The sequence below is a fragment of the Eubalaena glacialis genome, chromosome 8 (assembly GCF_028564815.1).
Source record: "Eubalaena glacialis isolate mEubGla1 chromosome 8, mEubGla1.1.hap2.+ XY, whole genome shotgun sequence".
Lineage (NCBI taxonomy): Eukaryota > Metazoa > Chordata > Mammalia > Artiodactyla > Balaenidae > Eubalaena > Eubalaena glacialis.
This window is the reverse complement of record NC_083723.1, coordinates 25798444-25819983: the sequence shown is the minus strand read 5'-3', so window position 1 is coordinate 25819983 and position 21540 is coordinate 25798444. Positions and strand designations below refer to the sequence as shown.

At 34.6% G+C, this 21540-nt stretch overlaps 1 protein-coding gene across 4 annotated transcripts in view; it reads left to right on the top strand.

Annotated features, from left to right (window-relative positions):
- HGF (hepatocyte growth factor) overlaps nucleotides 1–21540 on the top strand; it is an 80480-nt gene that overhangs the window by 14855 nt on the left and 44085 nt on the right. For 2 of the 4 annotated variants that reach the window (XM_061197653.1, XM_061197656.1), the window contains exons 3-7: nucleotides 4834–4946; nucleotides 6456–6570; nucleotides 11976–12118; nucleotides 18117–18237; nucleotides 19633–19751. In XM_061197653.1, coding sequence (XP_061053636.1) covers nucleotides 4834–4946; nucleotides 6456–6570; nucleotides 11976–12118; nucleotides 18117–18237; nucleotides 19633–19751 — 611 coding nt within the window. The remainder of the gene's footprint in view (nucleotides 1–4833; nucleotides 4947–6455; nucleotides 6571–11975; nucleotides 12119–18116; nucleotides 18238–19632; nucleotides 19752–21540) is intronic. The other 2 variants (XM_061197654.1, XM_061197655.1) reach the window with 2 other exon arrangements.

The window sequence follows — 21540 nt, the reverse complement described above, 5'->3', positions numbered from 1 at the left end:
AAGCTTTAAATGACACATTAAACATGATGAACTTAATTGATATTTATAGGACATTCCATCCAAAAACAACAGAATACACTTTCTTCTCAAGTGCTCATGGAACATTCTCCAGGATAGATCACATCTCGGATCACAAATCAAGCCTTGGTAAATTTAAGAAGATTGAAATCATATCCAGTATCTTTTCCGACCATACCGCTATGAGACTAGATATCAATTACAGGAAAAAAACTGTAAAAAATACAATCACATGTAGGCTAAACAATACACTACTAAATAACCAAGAGATCACTGAAGAAATCAAAGAGGAAATCAAAAAATACCTAGAAACAAATGACAATGAAAACACTATGACCCAAAACCTATGGGATGAAGCAAAAGCAGTTCTAAGAGGGAAGTTTATAGCAATACAATCCTACCTCAAGGAACAAGAAAAATCTCAAATAAACAACCTGCCCTTACACCTAAAGCAATTAGAGAAAGAAGAACAAAAAAAACCCCAAAGTTAGCAGAAGGAAAGAAATCATAAAGATCACATCAGAAATAAATGAAAAATAAATGAAGGAAACGATTGCAAAGATCAGTAAAACTAAAAGATGGTTCTCTGAGAAGATAAACAAGATTGAGAAACCATTAGCCAGACTCATCAAGAAAAAAAGGGAAATGACTCAAACCAACAGAATTAGAAATGAAAAAGGAGAAGTAACAACTGACACTGCAGAAATACAAGGATCATGAGGGATTACTACAAGCAACTGTATGCCAATACAATGGACAACCTGGAAGAAATGGAAAAATTCTTAGAAAATCACAACGCTCCAAGACTGAACCAGGAAGAAATAGAAAATATAAACAGACCAGTCACAAGCACTGAAATTGAAACTGTGATTAAAAATCTTCCAGCAAACAATAGCCCAGGACCAGATGGCTTCACAAGTGAAATCTATCAAACATTTAGAGAAGAGCTAACACCTATCCTTCTCAAACTCTTCCAAAATATAGCAGACAGAGGAACACTCCCAAACTCATTCTATGAGGCCACCATCACTCTGATACCAAAACCAGACAAAGATGTCACAAAAAAAGAAAACTACAGGCCAATATCACTGATGAACATAGATGCAAAAATCCTCAACAAAATAGCAAACAGAATCCAACAGCACAATAAAAGTATCCTACACCATGATCAAATGGGGTTTATCCCAGGAATGCAAGGATTCTTCAATATACACATATCAATCAATGTGATACACCATATTAACAAACTGAAGGATAAAAACCATATGATCATCTCAATAGATGCAGAAAAAGCTTTCGACAAAATTCAACACCCATTTATGATAAAAACCCTCCAGAAAGTAGGCATAGAGGGAACTTAGCTCAACATAATAAAGGCCATATATGACAAACCCACAGCCAACACTGTTCTCAATGGTGAAAACCTGAAACAATTTCCACTAAGATCAGGAAAAAGACAAGGTTGCCCAATCTCACCACTCTTATTAAGCATAGTTTTGGAAGTTTTAGCAACAGCAATCAGAGAAGAAAAGGAAATAAAAGGAATCCAAATCGGAAAAGAAGAAGTAAATCTGTCCCTGTTTGCAGATGATATGATACTATACATAGAGAATCCTAAAGATGCTACCAGAAAACTACTAGAGCTAATCAATGAATTTGGTTAAGTAGCAGGACACAAAATTAATGCGCAGAAATCTCTTGCATTCCTATAAACTAATGATGAAAAATCTGAAAGAGAAATTAAGGAAACACTCCCACTTACCATTGCAACAAAAAGAATAAAATACCTAGGAATAAACCTACCTACGGTGACAAAAGACTTGTATGCAGAAAACTATAAGACACTGATGAAAGAAATTAAAGATGATACAAACAGATGGAGAGATATACCATGTTCTTGGATTGGAAGAATCAACATTGTGAAAATGACTATACTACCCAAAGCAATCTACAGATTCAGTGCAATCCTTATCAAACTACCAATGGCATTTTTCATAGAACTAGAAGAAAAAAATTCACAATTTGTATGGAAACACAAAAGATGCTGAATAGCCAAAGCAATCTTGAGAAAGAAAAACGGAGCTGGAAGAATAAGGCTCCTGGACTTCAGACTATACTACAAAGTTCCAGTAATCAAGACAGTATGGTACTGGCAGAAAAACAGAAATATGGATCAATGGAACAGGATAGAAAGCCTGAGATAAACCCATGCACATATGGTCACCTAATCTTTGATAAAGAAGGCAAGAATATACAGTGGAGAAAAGACAGCCTCTTCAATAAGTGGTGCTGGGAAAACTGGACAGCTACATGTAAAAGAATGAAATTAGAACACTCCCTAACACCATACACAAAAATAAACTCAAAATGGATTAAAGACCTAAATGTAAGGCTAAACACTATAAAACTCTTAGAGGAAAACATAGGCAGAACACTCTATGACATAAATCACAGCAAGATCCTTTTTGACCCACCTCCTAGAGAAAGGGAAATAAAAACAAAAATAAACAAATCAGACCTAATGAAACTTAAAAGCTTTTGCACAGCAAAGGAAACCATAAACAAGACAAAAAGACAACCCTCAGAATGGGAGAAAGTATTTGCAAATGAAGCAACTGATAAAGGATTAATCTCCAAAATTTACAAGCAGCTCATGCAGCTCAATATCAAAAAGACAAACAACCCAATCCAAAAATGGGCAGAAGACCTAAATAGACATTTCTCCAAAGAAGATATACAGATTGCCAACAAACACATGAGAGGATGCTCAACATCACTAATCATTAGAGTAATGCAAATCAAAAGTACAATGAAGTATCACCTCACACCAGTCAGAATGGCCATCATCAAAAAGTCTACAAACAATACATGCTGGAGAGGGTGTGGAGAAAAGGGAATCCTCTTGCACTGTCGGTGCTAATGTAAATTGATACAGCCACTATGGAGAACAGTATGGAGGTTCCTTAAGAAACTAAAAATAGAACTACCATACGACCCAGCATTCCCACTACTGGGCATATACCTTGAGAAAACCATAATTCAAAAAGAGTCATGTTCCACAATGTTCACTGCAGCTCTATTTACAATAGCCAGGACATGGAAGCAACCTAAGTGTCCATGAACAGATGAATGGATAAAGAAGATGTGGCACATATATACAATGGAATATTACTCAGCCATAAAAAGAAACGAGATTGAGTTATTTGTAGTGAGGTGGATGGACCTAGGGTCTATCATACACAGTGAAGTTAAGTCAGAAAGAGAAAAACAGATACTGTATGCTAACACATATATATGGAATCTTAAAAAAAAAAAAATTTATGAAGGACCTAGAGGTAGGACAGGAATAAAGGCGCAGACAGAGAGAATGGACTTGAGGACACGGGAGACGGGTAAGCTGGGACGAAGTGAGAGAGTGGCATGCACATATACACACTACCAAATGTCAAATAGATAGCTAGTGGGAAGCAGCCGCATAGCACAGGGAGATCAGCTCGATGCTTTGTGACCACCTGGAGGGGTGGGATAGGGAGGATGGGAGGGAGTCACAAGAGGGAGGGGATATGGGGATATATGTGTACATATAGCTGATTCACTTTGTTATATAGCAGAAACTAACACACCATTGTAAAGCAATAATACTCCAATAAAGATGTTAAAATATAATATGTATATATTAATATGTATATATTGTAATATGTATATATTAATATTAATATTAATATAATATGTATATATATATATATAATCTGGAAGCAAAAATCTTTATTCTTAGAAAATCTATGTGTTTTTCTTAATTAGATGCTTATACATGGTGACATTATAATTAGCATGAACATGGTTAAGAAGGAGTTTTAATACTATTTCTTAATCGAAAGAAAATAGTTCAGAATTCGAGCTTTATTTTCTGTATTTTAAGAAATGGTAACACTTAATGTGTTGAAAATTTTAAGTACTTTACTATTCTCAGTTAAGGGATTTTTGTATTTATCATTTTGCTTTAGAAATACTTTTTTTAGTGAGCAAGAAAATACCAATATAATACTTAGCTGTAGGAATGATAATTTTAGGAGTTAACACATTTCAGCAATTTTTGTCAAGATGGTATATCAAAAGCATATTCTCTCTGATATTAGTAGTTTTTTATTTAAACTAAAAATGCTTATGCAAGCAAATCCATTTAGGAAACATTGACTTATGTAAAGTTACCTAAGAGCAGGATTTTCATCACCTTTAATAAGCTTAAATGCTTTATAACTCACCAAGAAGGGATATTATATGCAAAATTTCCCAAACATTTGATTTTAGATCCTTCTTTTCTGGAGAATCTCCTGGGGTGGTGATTTGTCTAATACATTTTAGGACATGTCACTTTAGAATGTGCTTTATACAATTACAACCTTTAGAATTTAATCATGATATTTCAAATATAATAATTTGTATGTAACTGCAAAAATATCTTCCAACTTGCTGTGTACTTACAAAAAAAATAAAGTCTTCAGAAATATTCCAAGTAGTTGTGCTATATATTGATGTTGCTTGTTGAAGCCCTCATTCTTCTATGTGTCATTTAGAATAACATGAGAACATTTCAAATTTTATTCTATCTGATATTTAAATCTACACCTATAAAAATTTAATTTTGTTCTGTCTTATTTGGCTATCAAAATGGTAGGTTCAAATATCCCTCATGTTTCTGTATATGTAATAATGCGTCTGTTTTTATATTGCCTGCCTTGTTTAAACCAGGTGCCTATTCTTTAAAAACTGTATAAATAGTAGTATTCCTTCTTTTCATTCAGATATTTTTTTCAGGGCCTTTGTTTTTGACAAAGCAAGAAAGCGATGCCTCTGGTTCCCTTTCAATAGCATGTCAAGTGGAGTGAAAAAAGAGTTTGGCCATGAATTTGACCTCTATGAAAACAAAGGTAACTGGCTTCTCCCTAAATATTTCGTAATGAAACAAAGTATAAAATATATGTAATTGCCTGCCACAGTGCTCTTTCTAACTGATTTTTCCATTATATCATGGATCTATTATGCATTCAATTCATCTATTAAGACAGATGACACTACTGCCTTGACTATTTTCAGTATGGTACTTTAAAGAGACCTTTTCCCAAATTTTCCATAGTTAGATTATCCCTCCCCTCTTTGTTTATTTCTAGTAACATCTCCCGGAACTGATATTCTCCACAGTCATTTTAGAAAGTGCCACCTTAAGTTATTAGTTTAAGACATTTTATATAACAGCAAATTTTGAGCTTACTATAGTATTATAAATTTTAATAACTTTGGATAATTAATCTAAGTTATAGTGATGATTTCTGATAACAACAAAACGTGGAGGTTTTGAAAAATTAGTTGGATCTATTCTTAGTTACATACTTTTAAAAAATCTTTGAAGGAATTGAGACCATATTATTAGTTAATTTGCCTACTTTGGTAGTTTGATATTATATTCACAAGGTATTTATTTTGTTCAAAAGTGGATTTATAATAATAAAATAAATAATTGAAGAATGTTTATTAAATGTGTATTTTACAGAATAAATCTCTCATTACACAAAATAATAATCATGAATTATGTTTATGATAATACTATTTATTTCAATTTTAATGTTTTCTTAAATCATACTGTGTTTTTTATTAAACGTAGGTATTTAGTAATATACACAGACATTTCTTTGTTAATAGGGAAAATGTTTAAATGAAATTAAAATTAATTCATGTTAGAAAATAAGATGATCTCTATATACCCCAATAATTCTGTAAATCCTAAATATAATTCATAATCTAGTATAAAACCATCTTTAATCTTCTAGGTTGCTAACAACTGTATATACTATTATTGGATAGAAATATACAGCTTGTTTCAGTTTGATTGTCCTATAATTTAGCAGCTGATCTGTTAGCAAAAATATGGAAAATAACAATCAGCATAATGTAATTATCACATACACACACATACACAAAAACCCACACAATTTTACTGATATAAAGACAAATCAGTTATTTCCATTATCTTAAAGTAACTTTTTGAATTCAATATAGATTTACAAATTTTTGTTTTTAATATGTTCTTAAAATGGTCTGTGAATTTGAGCAAATCATTATGCTAAATAAAATTTGCCTGTCCAGTTGAGTATAAAGAATAATCTACGTTAAGTAGGTAGACTAATCTCTACAGTTATCCAGGTATATACTCACAAAATTAAAACTTCTCAATGGTGTTTTTTGTTTGTTTTGGACTACTCTGAAATGTATTATTTTGAAAATATTAGTAGAATTTTTAGGCAAGAAATTTCAATATGATTTGTGATGGTTTATAAGCATTACTTAAAGATTTGAATGGAATTTTATCATTTTTATTTTTAATATACACAGCATATATGTTACACATAGTTATAACATTTTTCTCTGCTTTCTTCTGATAGACTACATTAGAAACTGCATCATCGGTAAAGGAGGTAGCTATAAGGGAACGGTATCTATCACTAAAAGTGGCATCAAATGCCAGCCCTGGAATTCCATGATACCACACGAACACAGGTAAGAATAGCATGAAGAAAAGAGGATAGAGCCTCTCTTTTATAGGTGTGTTACCAATCCCAGGTTAGTGCTTCAGAATAATCCTACACTTCTATAATAATTTAGCCAACTTTGCAGAAGTGTATTAGGCCAAAGCTTATCTGAATTTGTAACTGATATTTAGCCAAAGAATAAAAAATTATCATTAAGATTTAGCCTAACATGTTTTCACCTCGAAACCTCAATTTATAGATCTTGGTGTTTGGGAAGAAATAATAAAAAAGTAATTTAAAAAATTTTTTCCCCTCTCTTTGCCTGCGAAAAGGCACAGCACTCTGCAGCTGGAGTGGAGAGGTTGCCTGTGATTAAGTTGGAGATGGAACAGATTCTGATCTTACCCAGGGGCCAAATGTTCTTTAGCCATGGTGGTTCTCAAACTTGACTGCACATTAAAATCACCTGCTACAAGCCCATAAGCAATCCTACCACCCGGGCATCAACACAGACCAATTAAATCAGAATCACTTGGCACCCAGTATTTTTTTTTAAAGTTCCCCAGGTGATTCTAAAGCACAGTCAAAATTGAGAACCTCTGCTAAAAATTCATGCCTCAGATTGACCAACTTTCCCATTTCACCTAGTGCCTAATGACTAGAGAAAACTTTATTCCTTGGAAATTAAATGTGTATAGTGAAGAGAAGAATTGTGTTCATTATAACAGATGAATGCTATTTAAAGATGAGTAAACATAATATCCATAGGCTCATTAGTCTGAGAATTTTAATCATCATGGAGGAGAAACATAGATATCTACTCACTAGAGAACCATATATAGCCAGAGTTTTTCAAGACTTATTTCACAAAGAATTTTAACAGGAACTAAAGTAGTTTAAAACAGCTCTCCCTGGTTATTAGATGCATTGGAAGATTTAGTTTACCATGTGCCAAGTACCTTGTTGAGCAGTATACCTGGTTTATCTCATTTAATCCTCTCAAGAACCACAAAGTAGGTGATTTTATTAGTTCTATTTTTTATATGATGAAACTGAAGAGCAAAGATCCTTAGTAACTTTTCAAGGTCATGCACAACTAGCAAGTGGTATGGCCAGAATCTGAGGCCAGCCAGTGTCACTCTATATGCTGTGTTTTAACAAGCCCAGGGCCTTAAACACCCAGCAAATCAGTAGGATACGTGCTGTGACCTGTTTTTGCAATAGAGGTAGTAACTTGCCTTGATGAATCCACTTTTTATTCCATTTCATTCATTTGGTGGGGGGCAAAACTATGCAAGATGATTTTACTTCAGTAAACAGAAACCGAGTTCATTGGCCCACATAAAAAGAAAAAGAGTTGGTTGCTCTACACTGGGATCAAACCTGTGATTTTGGCCTTGTTAACAACAGCTAGTAAGTGTCCAAGCAGATCAGCTTTACAGTGTTTCAATAACAGAAAACAACTAATTTTTCCAAATTCATTACTTATGAATTACATGAATACCTCCAAAACATAGTTTTATCTTTACATTACAAAACAAACAATGTAATTGGTTTTGTCCTCTCATAAGGATTTGCATGGCGTCACTCCCTGCATAGTGAGGAAAACATTTTGCTTAAATAGATGGATCTAAGTTTTTCATGAACAAAGGAATGGCGTTTGAAATCAATCCTACCCTAGTTGAGGAGAGTGCACTGGATGACCCACTAGAGGTCTTATTTCAACCCAAATTCTCTATGATTGTGATTCTCTGCTACAGGAGTACATGTGAAATAGATCTCCCTGGGAACTGGCTTCCCAGTCCAATCAGCTATTTTACCAACAAACATTTCCTTGTGATATAAAGCTTTAGGGCTGAGAGGACCTTGTACATTAATCATTTTTTAAAATTTTATTCAATGGGAGCAACACATTTTCATCAATTAGCAGCTTATTGGAATATCTACATGCTAGGTTAACACTTCTAAGTGTTAACTAAAGATTAACTCTATGGAAAATTGAAAGAGAAATATATATCTATATACGTCTGTCTAGAGGAGTGATTTATTGTCAACTCCCTAAATTGAAATATTTTACAAGCGGCTTAATGGGAAGACGATGATAGATGATGAAATTAGTATAGAAGCTTAACTAGAAAATCAGGTGACCTGATATCTACATCTATATCCTTCACTGGCCACCCAGCATTCATTAAAGAAGCAGATGATGGAATGGATCAAGTTTCCTATGAACACAGTTCATATTAAAAGAAAAGAAAAGGTGGCCAGCACCCAGAAGATCTAATTTATGTTTCAAAGTATATTTGGATGTAACTCAATTTTAAATATTCCTTCACTTATCTCTCTAAAAATAGAGCCTTGCTCACAAGGACAGAGAACCAAAAATAGTATATATGTGAGTAAAAGTTTATTACAGTTTATTACAAGGTGTGTGTGTAATAGGTTCTCATAAACGTGTGTTGAATGAACACATAGAGTGCAAAGAGCAGGGCTAGGCTTCATTGCTTGGTCAAGTATGGGATACTAAAGAAAAGCAGACGAAAACTTCAGAACACAAAAGAAAACCAGTTAATTGGGGTAGAAAGTCATATACACCAAAGACTGAAGAGAAGAGATGACCCATTCTGCTCTTTACCCTGCATGTCCTAAAGAGGCATGTGATATGCATTGATATAGAATTGTGGAAAGCAGCACACATTTTTCTCTTCATTTTTCATTTTTATTAACTCCAGTGGGAAAACTTTATTCATCTTTTAACCATAGCTAGTTTTGATTTCTACTTTATCTCTTTCCCTTCCTACTTGCATTTTTCCTACTAAACTGTTGACTTATTCATTCACTACTTCTTTTTTTTTTTTTAATTAATTAATTAATTAATTAATTTTTGGCTGTGTTGGGTCTTTGTTGCTGTGCGTGGGTTTTCACTAGTTGTGACGACCGGGGGCTACTCGTCATTGCGGTGCATGGGCTTCTCATTGTAGTGGTTTCTCTTGTTGAGGAGCACGGGCTCTAGGTGTGCGGGCTCAGTAGTTGTGGCTCACGGGCTCTAGAGCGCAGGCCCAGTAGTTGTGGTGCCCGGGTTTAGTTGCTCCGCAGCATGTGGGGATCTTCCCGGACTGGGGCTCGAACCCATGTACCCTGCATTCGCAGGTGGATCCTTAACCACGGAGCCACCAGGGAAGTCCCATTCACTACTTCTTCTCTGCTTTACAAATCCACTGGAAAGGTATATGTGTGTATATGTATATGTGTGTGTGTGTGGAACAAAATCTCTAAAACTGTAGATATTTTATATGTGTGCATTTAACATGTGTTAAATCATTATTTAGTTTTTTAAACTTAATACATAAAATGATATAAAATGAAGGAGCTTATAATAATCTAATTCATTCCATTCATCTCGTAAGTGAAGTTGAAAACCCAAAGAGTAAGTAAATTATCTAAGGGCTAGTGTCATATACTAGTCGAGTGATACATATAGGGCAACAATGTAGATTTTTGTGATTAACAATAACTTATTCTCAGTACTATACTATATCAAGCTTTTTCAGAAAATAGAGTTATAGGGGGATTTTCTTAGGTAAATTTGATTAATGCAGTACTTTATGAAAAAAATATAAAGTAAAAGTCAGTTTTGATTCTATCAGAAAAATGAGTGTTTCATTATAAATTTACTATGAAAAATTGGAGAACTGGCAAAATGAAAGGAAATAATTTTCACACAATGGCACAAAGATTATATTAAATTATTCTGGAATAATGGGGCTAAAACTAAGACAAAAGATGACTTATTTTTCCTTTGAAAATTACTGTTAGGAACTGTAAAGTCATGATAAGTTTTCATTATATTATAATTTTTGTCAGTCATAAGACCTAATGTCTAATTTTTGTTCCCCAATATTTAAAATGCCAGTGAAGTAGGGATATAAACTCTTTATGTAAAGACATTTTGGCATTTCATAATGTTTATAATACTTAATAGATATTTTGAAATTGTTTGGTTAGTAGTAAGTCTCTTGGACTCTTTATTTTTGACCAATAATTTACATTTTCTGAGCACTTAACTCTGGTGTATTTCCTGTCCAAATTAAATAATTTCATTGCAAAATGTTGCTTGGTACCCAAGGCATGTCCATATTTATTTTATGCCACAGCATAACAAAAATGATAATTTCTTAACTAGAGGTTTCAATGGGTAGGAAACATATTTGAATGGTATTTACTGAGAGACTAAAATCTTTGGACTTCACTGTAATTTAAGTACCATTTAGATCTCAGAGGTCAGTAAAAGTAGAAATTAGGCTTTATAGCAAAAATTGAACTGAATATTGAAAATGTAACCTGATTTTCAAAAAAAAGTGCTTACTAATGTTACCTACAGATATATATTGTTTACTTATGCTTTTTTTGTGTGCAATCTAGCAGACACTTGCAGCATCATTGAGGCCAAGGTCACAAGCAGTACAAAGGAATAAAAAGGGCTTTGAACTCTTCTGCTCTTATGTAGAAGTACTGTGTGCTGGTAACAAAATTATAACCAGGGCATTAGACATTTTAAATGAAGGTAATATATTGCAGTCTGCACGCAATGGCCAACTATTATGAATTAAACCTGAAAGCACCAAGCCCCAGTCACAGTGAAAACTTTAAAAATTTTTAAAGAGAATAAGCATTTCTGTTTTTTACTATGACAGTCTAAAGACTACTAAGTGGAGTGTGCCTAATAACAGATGGAGTTTATTAAGTGTCAATTACTCTCTCATCTCTTTGAACTTCTCAAAACAACCACATAGGTGTAAGATGTTATAAGTTATGGTTATACTCAGTGTATAGGTAAGCTAGTAGGCTGAAAGAGGCTAAAATTGCCCGCTGGGGTCTCCAGTTAGTAAGACAGAGCTGAAATTTGAGTCCAGATTCAATTTGTTTCTAGACCCTTTGTTCCTGTTACTTTATCAATCTATTTCTCAATTGTGCAGAAAAAAAGGGGGCTATCATTCATAAGAAAAGCAATAAACAAATAATTATCTCAGATAAGCAGTGTAATAGTGAGATTTCCAGGTCTAGTGCAGTATTTCTGCAGTTCTCTCCCAAGTGGCTTTCCTCAATCATTTGCTGCCTTTGAGTGGAACTTTGAAATTGTGGTTCAAACAATGTCAGTTAGGCTCTAGAATGATTGACTCTTAGTGAATCCAGAGGTGAATCATTCTTAAGGCTGCTGAATACGAGAATTCAGTTAGGTAAACGTCTATAAAATTTAAGTATCTTAAGAATAGATGGAAATGACAGAATTCAGGTTAATATCTATGGAGGTCTGAGATAGAATAAAGGATTTCTCCACTTTTGGGAAAACATACCCACTAGTTAGTAAAATTAATAGGCCCCCCCCAAAAGTTGCATGCTCTTATACTGTAATGATTATCATTTTAAAACTAGCTTTTTGCCTTCGAGCTATCGGGGTAAAGACCTACAGGAAAACTACTGTCGAAATCCTCGAGGGGAAGAAGGGGGACCTTGGTGTTTCACAAGCAATCCAGAGGTACGCTACGAAGTCTGTGACATTCCTCAGTGTTCAGAAGGTAAATGAACCTGAATGCCATGTGGGGCACTCTGCTCTCCCTTTGTGTAAAACTGCAACTCACATTAAAGGTTAACAGAATTGAATCAAATCACAACGAATATGATGTTCATTCAATTGCAACTATAGATCATAATTCGAGCATTTTTATAGGATGTTTTAAAAACTGATTATCATCAGATTAATGCAAAATAATGGAGCGAGTTATCAGTTTGAATTTCAAAAGAGCCTGAGGTATCTCTTCGGGGAGAGTAAAAGTTTGGGCTTCCTCATCTGCTGTTTTGAGCTCATAATAGCTCAAAATCTGCTCCCATACATCACCTGAAAGGAGCAGAATGACACTTAGCCCTTTATGAGTAACACTAATTCTACTCATCCAGAACCCGCTTTTGCAGAAGTTTTGTCAAAGCTATTTTGAAGTGGTGTGGCAAGGGTATACGGACCCAGAAGAGAATAAAGAAGGGGGTCACTGAAAGTTCGAGTGCCCTGTGTGTGTTTTGGTGAACCAAATTTGATACATAGTCTGGAACTGAATACCATTCAGAATGGTATCTGAAGAGATCAAAACAGTAGATCACAGGCTGTCTGGAAGGCAGGCACTCTAAACCCATGTCTGTGTCTTCACCTCCTCTCACAGCATGAAAGGGCACTGTCCTTACTTTTACAGTGGAAACTGAATGACCCGCAAGAAGGAAGAGTAACCATTTCAGCATTGTATGTGGCTTCATTTTTCTTGGTTATCTGGCTACTGAATAGCTGGCTTTTTAGTTCTGTCAGAAACTAAAATACTAAAAATCAAAATGAAACATGGATTGAATTCTGATAAAAATTTAGTAGCATTTTGAAGTACTTGGCGTGGGGATTACGGCTGGAATGCTGTCCAGTTTTTATAGTGAGATATTTTACCTGTTTGTTATTAACCAAATATTTTTTGAACTATTTCTTCCATAATATTCATTAAGTATTAGGTTGATATTTATCACATAAAAAGGCCATTGTTAGCTAATTGTCACAGAGAAGGTGAATTTGTTTTCTGTTGTTAGTTAATTTAAAATTCTTGAATTCATGTGCTAGAGCCAGTTCCATCTGTTTGTAAATTCTTACTTTCCATTCCATATAATATTCTGTTCACTATAACTTCTTGTTTTTCTTTTCTTTTAAAAATAATAAACTGATCTGTGATAACGTTATGAATGTCTGTTTTGTATGAATAAGTCTGTAATATTTGTCTTAAATTTACACATGGAAGAAAACCCTACTTTTAGGGAACTCTCCGCTATCACAGTTTTCTGAGGTTGAAAGTTATTGGCAAGGAGTTTTCTTTATTGGTTTTGTTTGACCTGGGACAGTGTTTTCAAGGGAAGGTAAATTGGTCAAACGTTAAACAGTTTAGCATTTATCTTGCCTGCCTAGTCTGTGGGAATGTGATTTTTCAACCCCTGGTTTAAAAGAAGAACCTTCATCAAACTATATTGGCATATATCTAAAATGACAGGCAGTGTAGAATAAATGTGATAAAAAATAAATGCTTGGAAAAATTTCTGGTATTCCTTATCTCATTAGAGTATACGTCCCTAATATTTTTTAATGATTTGAGGTCATCGCACCTCCCTTAGAAAAGGGCATTGATCATTAGTATGAATGGCACATGACGCTATTGGTCACGGTGGCATTAAAGGTTGCAGATACGCTTTTTCTGGAAACAACTAGAAGTCTGAAAGAGTACAATAACCCTCCTGTGAGAGAAGTAAACCAACACCTGTCCTATAGGCTAAACATATTTCAGGGACGGTGAATTGAGCTGTGATATTTAAATTCATGCTAACATAAACAGTGTTTTAGCAGGATTTTAATGAAGGGTATCTAAAATAAGAAGAAGCATTGTCAATACATTAATGGAGAAAAATAGCTATTTATAAAATGGGTAATACAAAATATACAAAATAATGTAGATATGATGTAAATTTCTATTAAAATACATATATGAGGAAAAAGCCTCAAAATCCACAATGTTTAAATAGTATGATGGGTGAGACATTTTAATCTATGGATATTATAAATGTCAAGTTCCAAAGGTTATATTGTTATGGATGAAATATTAATGATCACATCATTTTGTATATTTTAAAATTAAATAAGAAAAGTATGTGGTCAAATTTGGACTGTTCTTTGGAAAAGGACAAGTAGAACAGTATATATTTTTTGGAATTTTTCTAACTACATTACAATATTTGCTAAATAATCACTTGAAATTTGTCTGCAATTTTGGTTCATAAAACTATATCTGGTATTTAAAGATTAAAATTATTTTCTTTTAATTTAAACCTTTGAAATATATTAAGCATTCCAAAATGAATACTCGTTTATCACATTTAGAACCTTACATAATTATGTAAAGAAAATATTACCATTAATGTTTAATTCAAAGATTATGGAAAACGGAGGTATGTAAAATTTGACTTCTTGCTTTAACATTTGCTTGGGATTTAAAATAAAGCAATCACTAGTCATTGAAACAGATTTTTTAAATGATAAATATTCAAGTAAATGCATTTTATTAAGCCATAATCATTATTTTTAAATACCTTACACTTAAAATACCAAATAATACTGCCATAACTTTAAATGTGTAATTCCATACTCTGTGCGGCAAAAGACTTTTAAAAACAAAGATTTAAATAAAACTATTATTTATAAATGTGGATTTGTGAGACCATATTTTAAACATTCAGTTTTGCTGAAGTAATCACTAGCGTGGATTTGTCTGAGAGATATTTTCAAAATAGTTGTTTTAGTCTGCAAACTCAGATCACTTGTGGTTTTATGATTGATAAAAATGGAACACAGTAATTTTTGAGTTTAGTTAGTATATGAGAAAGGTTTTAAATTAATCCTAGTTATATTACAATTCAGGTGTAGTTTTTGTAGTTTTCTATTATCAATTAGGGCAGAACTATAATTAGAAAAAGGTATTCATTTACTTATGAATATAAACATTTATTTAGTTTGAGCTTTTGTGAACTGGGACAGTATTTTGCTTTCGTTTGTTTTTTTTTTAAGGGAAGAACTTGCTGGAACGGTTAAATAATACATTGGCAACAATAGAGAGCGTCAAAAGGAAATACAGCAGGAGGTGCAATCCTCACCCTCTTGCACTCTTATATAGATAATGCTTTCACCTGAGTCCTTGGTAGGTAGGTGGACTTGGTTTCCACCTATACGGCTTGACTTTGAGCTGGGAAAACTTAGAAGAGTCTTAGAATTCTTGAAGTTTGAGAAGTAAATATGAGTTCAAAATTTGCCTTTCTCAAAGTAATTTTTATGACTAATCTGACGGTTTGATGCAGTGGAGAAACCACAAATTTTTCATCCTTGGATAAGATGGCCAGTCTCATTTCTCCTAGCCCCCAATAGGTGAGAAACCAACAGGTGGGCAAACTACTGCTGTAAACAGGAGCGAAGAGGGTAATGAGGACAATACTGAGAAAAGGCAGGGAGACTGACTTTCTAAAAGTTTTGCTTTCAACCTATTTTAAAGTATGACCAGTAAGAATGTGTAGGAAACAAGTTAAAATATGTAGGACAAAGAGGCAATTAGGGAGAATGGAAAGAGTGCTGGACTGTGGGTCAGAGGACCTGTGTTCCAGGCACAGATCTGGCATTTTCTGTTTTAGGTAAGTCCCTTAAAACTTTTGTGAGCCTTGTTTTCCTCACTGTAAGGCTCAAATGATTTCTTATATGTTAAAAATACTGAATAATCAAAGAATATGTAACTATAATATACTTAGCATCTCAGTCCTATCACAGGATTCACTTAATTCCCACCCCAACAGCAACTTTCATTGCCTTCCAAAATCTAACATTCTTCGTGTTAACTTTTATTATTTTTCAATCTCATTAGGTCTGCACCTGCATTCATAACTCTCTCTTCACTTTACTATAAACATAGCATACTAATTCATGTTTCTGTACCGTTTATGTTATTTTGCCCCTTTATAGTTTATCCACATCTTATCCATCCTTCAAGGTCTAAGTAAAATCCATTCTCTCCTAAAAGCCAAACACTAAGAACTTTCAGAATTGAATAAATTATCTACAAACTTGCTACTCCATGTGAGGTCCAAGGACCAGCAGCACCATCATCCTCTGGGAGCTTGTTATTAATGCCTCAGTCCTGATTCACTGAATCAGAACTTGCCCTTTATTTAACAAGATCTCAAAGTAACTTTTATGCACATTAAAGTTTGGCGAAGCACTGATCTACCGCTCATGCTGGAAAGCAGTCATCTTATAGAATCACCTGTTTCATTTGTGTAGCTATGTTTCCTTAAGAAAATTTAAAATTCTAAAGTTTCAGGAGAAGTGTTTTTTAATAATGCCCCAACACAGTTTCCCAGAAAATAATTTTATTCACTCTAATTAGAGAAGGATATACTCTTATAAACTGCATTTTCTGATTGAGACAAAATAGGTATATTCTGATTCCTGAGTACTATACAAGATTAGAAATTGTACATGTGGATATTTTATCCCCTTATTTGCGATCATAGGATTCTATTCTACTCTTTCATTCAATATAAAGGAGCAAACAACAATGATCAATGTTGCCTCATTTTCTGTGAACATATCAAACCTTGCATTCTTTTTAAAATGGGAACTAAGCTTGTACCCCCATTCAGATGGAAAGCTGAAATGTGATACTACATAACCGATGTGGAATTGACCTTGGCCAACCAGAGCACCTTTATCGGTATGATCTTGGATCCCTCTCATTTATACTTCAGGAACTTACTGACTGTTGTCTGGGGGATCTCAGTATCAAATGAGAGGAAGCTGAATTGGTCCCTTGTCTTAGTTCATAGATCAACCTACACGAAAAGAAGCAGATGGATCAGGCCAAATGGTTTCATGTTTTAGGGATTTAGTTATTAACGTCCTATTAGATTATAAAAATCAAAGGTTCAAAAGTGACGATTCTAATAATATATCCCGAATTTCTACAAATACTCATTAGGCTAGATCCCGGTGGATAAAACTGAACACTGATATCTTTTCCCACTTCAGCTAATGTTAGACGATCAGTAATCACAAGATACAAATGATGTGTTTGGGGAAGTTTGCCGGATTTGTAGGAAAGTCAAGCAATGATTTATTCCACAGGATGCCTGCCGTGCCACAAATCAACCTGTCCATTTGAGAAGCCTTATTTTCAGCTAGTTGATGTGATTCAGAGTTTTCAGTGTGGTATAAGAGGCCAGCCAGAAGAGAACTATTAATTAACTTCACAGAGTCATCAGCAATATCCAGCATAATTAGATCAGCTTATACATTTTAAAAACAGTGAGTATAAGAAGTTCAATAGCAGGTCATGTTCTATCCTAAGCTAGATAAGTATGTAAGTCTGCTCAGCTATTCGATGTGGATACTCACTGATAGAAAGGAACCGTGATTTCGTCCTGTAAAATATTCACATTCTTTAAATAGTACCAGATTACTATTTGAAGCTGGTCTCTCAGATCTATCTGGTCCTGATCTTGGCATTAACTGTAGAAGTATGATGTGTACTCATTTTAAATTATGTATTTTCTGTGTATGTGTTGCAGGGTAGGTTGAGAGAAGAGCACTATCGTGTTTGACAGTATAGATATTGAGACCCCTGGCATTTTAGAACAACAAAGGGGAAATCCCCAAGGATTTTCAGTTTCTAGGTACTTTTTGGACAGTTATTAAAAAATTAGAAAGGCAGCATCTTGGCCCTATGGTAAATCTGTATGACACTAACTACAAAAATCCCATTTAAACTGTATGAAAAGTTCAGTAGGGAGTATTTTATGCCACTATTAATGGACATTAAGCCCTAGTTTAAAGTTAAAAGGGTACGTAAGTTTTTCTAAAAATATCCTTGCTAAACAGGTGATTTACTGTTCTTTAAATGGAACAGTGGTGTTCTTGATTTTGCTGTCAGAAGCAATTAACATGCCATGCTTTAATTTTATTAGTTGAATGCATGACCTGCAATGGGGAAAGTTATCGAGGTCCCATGGATCATACAGAATCAGGCAAGATTTGTCAGCGCTGGGATCATCAGACTCCACATCGGCATAAATTCTTGCCAGAAAGGTAAAATACCACCAAATCATGTGTCCAATGATTCTATTTACAAACTGTTATTTGCCCCATGGCAAATTACCATGGAAATTCTCTTGATATAATGTTTTCCTGATAGTCTTGGGGCACAGGGATTTATGATGAGGTATATGAGAGTGCTGGCTTCACCTCCAACTGGTCTTGGCTGATTAGGTTAAGAGTCCCTGAAATCAGGATGGTCCTGAACACAGGAGCATCAGTGTCTGGAGAAGGAAAACACTAATAGAAGCTTCCTCTTTCCCTTCCACAGCAGCAAAGAGAGAAAAGCTCATTCAATAATAACCACTTGGACAGGCTCAAGCTGGGGAGGGCGGCATTATTGTTAAATAAAAGTGAATGTGAATCTCCTCCTAGTGCCACACCTTCCGTGACTTAGGTAAAGTGGGGTCAATGTGTGACACCATGACGCAGCTCATGCCCATAGAGAGGGAATGAAAGGCGGAGCAAACAATTCTTTGGCTGCTTTCTTGTGGTGGATTTTGAAGTTGCCCATCTGGAAAAGTCAGGCAACCAAGTCTACTTTTCTCCTCAGGAGTAGGTTTTGAGTTTAAATGGTTTAAAAATTATGTGTATTTTGGCCCATTCATTTCACAGGAAACATTTTAGTTGAAAAAAATTTTTCCTTCTTTTTATTATAAAGACTAAAAATACAAATAACTACAGAAGAAGGTCTATCCCCACCTTTCTTCTGAAGTTGCTGAAAGGTGTTTTTTCTTTCTTCTTTCTCTTTTTGTCTTGCTCTTCTAGATGAAATTAAAACTGCTTTGTTTTGAAGTGCATCTCTTGTCTTTTAAGTGAGAGCACAAGGAATATGGTAGCGATTAAAAACAACTCACCAATTCAGGACCCTGTTCATTTAAAGGGAGGTGGGTATAGAGAAAGTGGTGTGACAGAGTCTGTCTCTAGCTCTGCTGGAGATGAGGGCATGACCTAGAAAGACTCTAGCTCTAAAATTGAGCTATCATTAGTAACATAGCTATTGAAACCTAACTTTCAGTTTGAACTTTAAGTCTGCCCTAGAAGAGGACCTGTTTTCTTAATGAGCATTCTACACGAGGTCATGTTTATGTAATCTGTCCTTAATTGGGCTTTGTGAGAAGGGGATTCAGTTTGGGACCTCAACCAGTGGACCGGTACCAAGTGGACCGAACTTATTAGCAAAGGGGATGGTACTCTAGCCTTAGTAGAATATGCACAGTAATAGATTCAGCAGTCAATGATTAGCAGTCCTTGTAAGGCAAAACATAGAAAATCTCTTCTTTCCTCAGCTAACAGTATCCGAGCTAAGTCAAAAGTTATTTTGTGAGCTGAGAGCTGGGTGGTGTTCCAGGCAGATTTACATGACACTTTTCTTGGTGTGGTTTGCAGATATCCCGACAAGGGCTTTGATGATAATTATTGCCGCAATCCTGATGGCAAGCCGAGGCCATGGTGCTATACTCTTGACCCTGACACCCCCTGGGAGTACTGTGCAATTAAAATGTGCGGTAAGTTAGGGTCAAATTTATTGCTTCCTTTTCCTCTCACAGACTGGATCTAAGCAGGCGATTATTAATGAGACAGGTTAACAACTACTTTACTTGATACTTTAACGTGTATAGGTTTTAACATTTTTAGAATGTGTTACATAATCCTACCCAATCTTTTGCATTTCAGAGAGCCATTATTTTGAAAGAGATACACACACAAGTGCACACGTACACACAAAACATTTATACTTATGGCAAAGACCTAAACATTCTCATGTTACCAAGAAAAAGGGAAAAAAAAATCTACAGAGGGAGGAAAAAGATCAGGGATTATGTGCAGTATCATAATGTCATTAGGGCCATAAGAGCTAGGACCTCAGATTCTTACCTTCCAATCCTGTATCCTTTCCCTACCTATCCTCCCAGATATAACATGAGCTGTCAACTGACTATGCACATCTTCTGGTGAATGACAGAGGCTGCAATGTAGAAAACTAAGTCTAACAGAAGATTCTCACAGACATCTTTAATCTCTAGTGGCTGATCCTCACCTCTCTGGCCTCCTTATACACAGCCTGCATTCTCTTTCAACCTGTTTTTTAGCAGTCCTACTATCCTTCTATATACTGGCCTTTACCCAACTTGCCTGAGTTTATGATAAAAGCTTCTTTTCTTACTTGCTTTGTGATACCCCTTTAAATCTGTACACTTGGTCCTCTCCTCCACAGTTAACTCACACATTTTTATTCTTCTCTGAAATAATCCTGGATAATAATTAGATGTAAACATGCTTTTATTTCTCTGTGTACACTCTTATTTTTTCAACTGGATCCTAAAATGCTTTCAAATCAGAATTGCATAAATTTAGTAAGGTGGAATCATGTTATAAATTGGCTGGCTAATATAAAGATATGTATATCTAGAGAGAAAAATGTAAAGACATACAATCAGGTACCAGCACCCAGAATGATAAATATACAATTATGAGGCTATGGATAGGGATTTGCATATTTCCCTAGATTGGCATGATGAGGCTATTTCTTTGAACAGACTTATTCAGTATTATCTACACTATGATACTGCCAAGGTAAATATCTCTCCACTTAGACCTGCTAATAAAAGGAAACGTTTTGGACGACTCAAATAAAACCCACAGAAAGCCACATATGTCTGGCATATGTGAAATAACTGCAGAATCTGGAAGGCTCTCAATGTGAACACAGTGTTCCAAGGAAATTGAACCATCTGTTTGGTCCTTAAAATAAGAGATGACTCTTGTGACAGTGTTTCTCTGTATAGATTGGTTAGTTAAACTCAATGAGTTTTAAAATCTTGTTAATCTGTCCGTAATTCTAGACCAGCTAGGTACAACAAACCAATAGTTTCCCTTCCATTTTTCTTTTTGTGTGTGTTTTAGGCACTCATAAATCGTCTCTGGAATAAGACCAGTATAAACAGACACACACACACACTCACATGCATATTCACTGGCACATTCACCTTTCAACTGGCATGCATAAGACTGGCTATTTTTAAAAGACATTGGGAGAGGAAAAAAATAGAATGAATATGACACTTCTAACTATTAGGTAAATTTCTTTTTCTTTTCTGTCCACAGTTAGCTATTTATACAACTAACGTGCAACAATTCTGATGGCTTTTTTAAACAGAGGGTGATGTTTATAGGATGCTAATTCTAAGAAAATGGTGGTAGAATTTGTGACCCAAACCTATATACAGTATATAGTATATACAACCTATATAGTATATACAACCTATATAGTATTAATATATACAACCTATATAC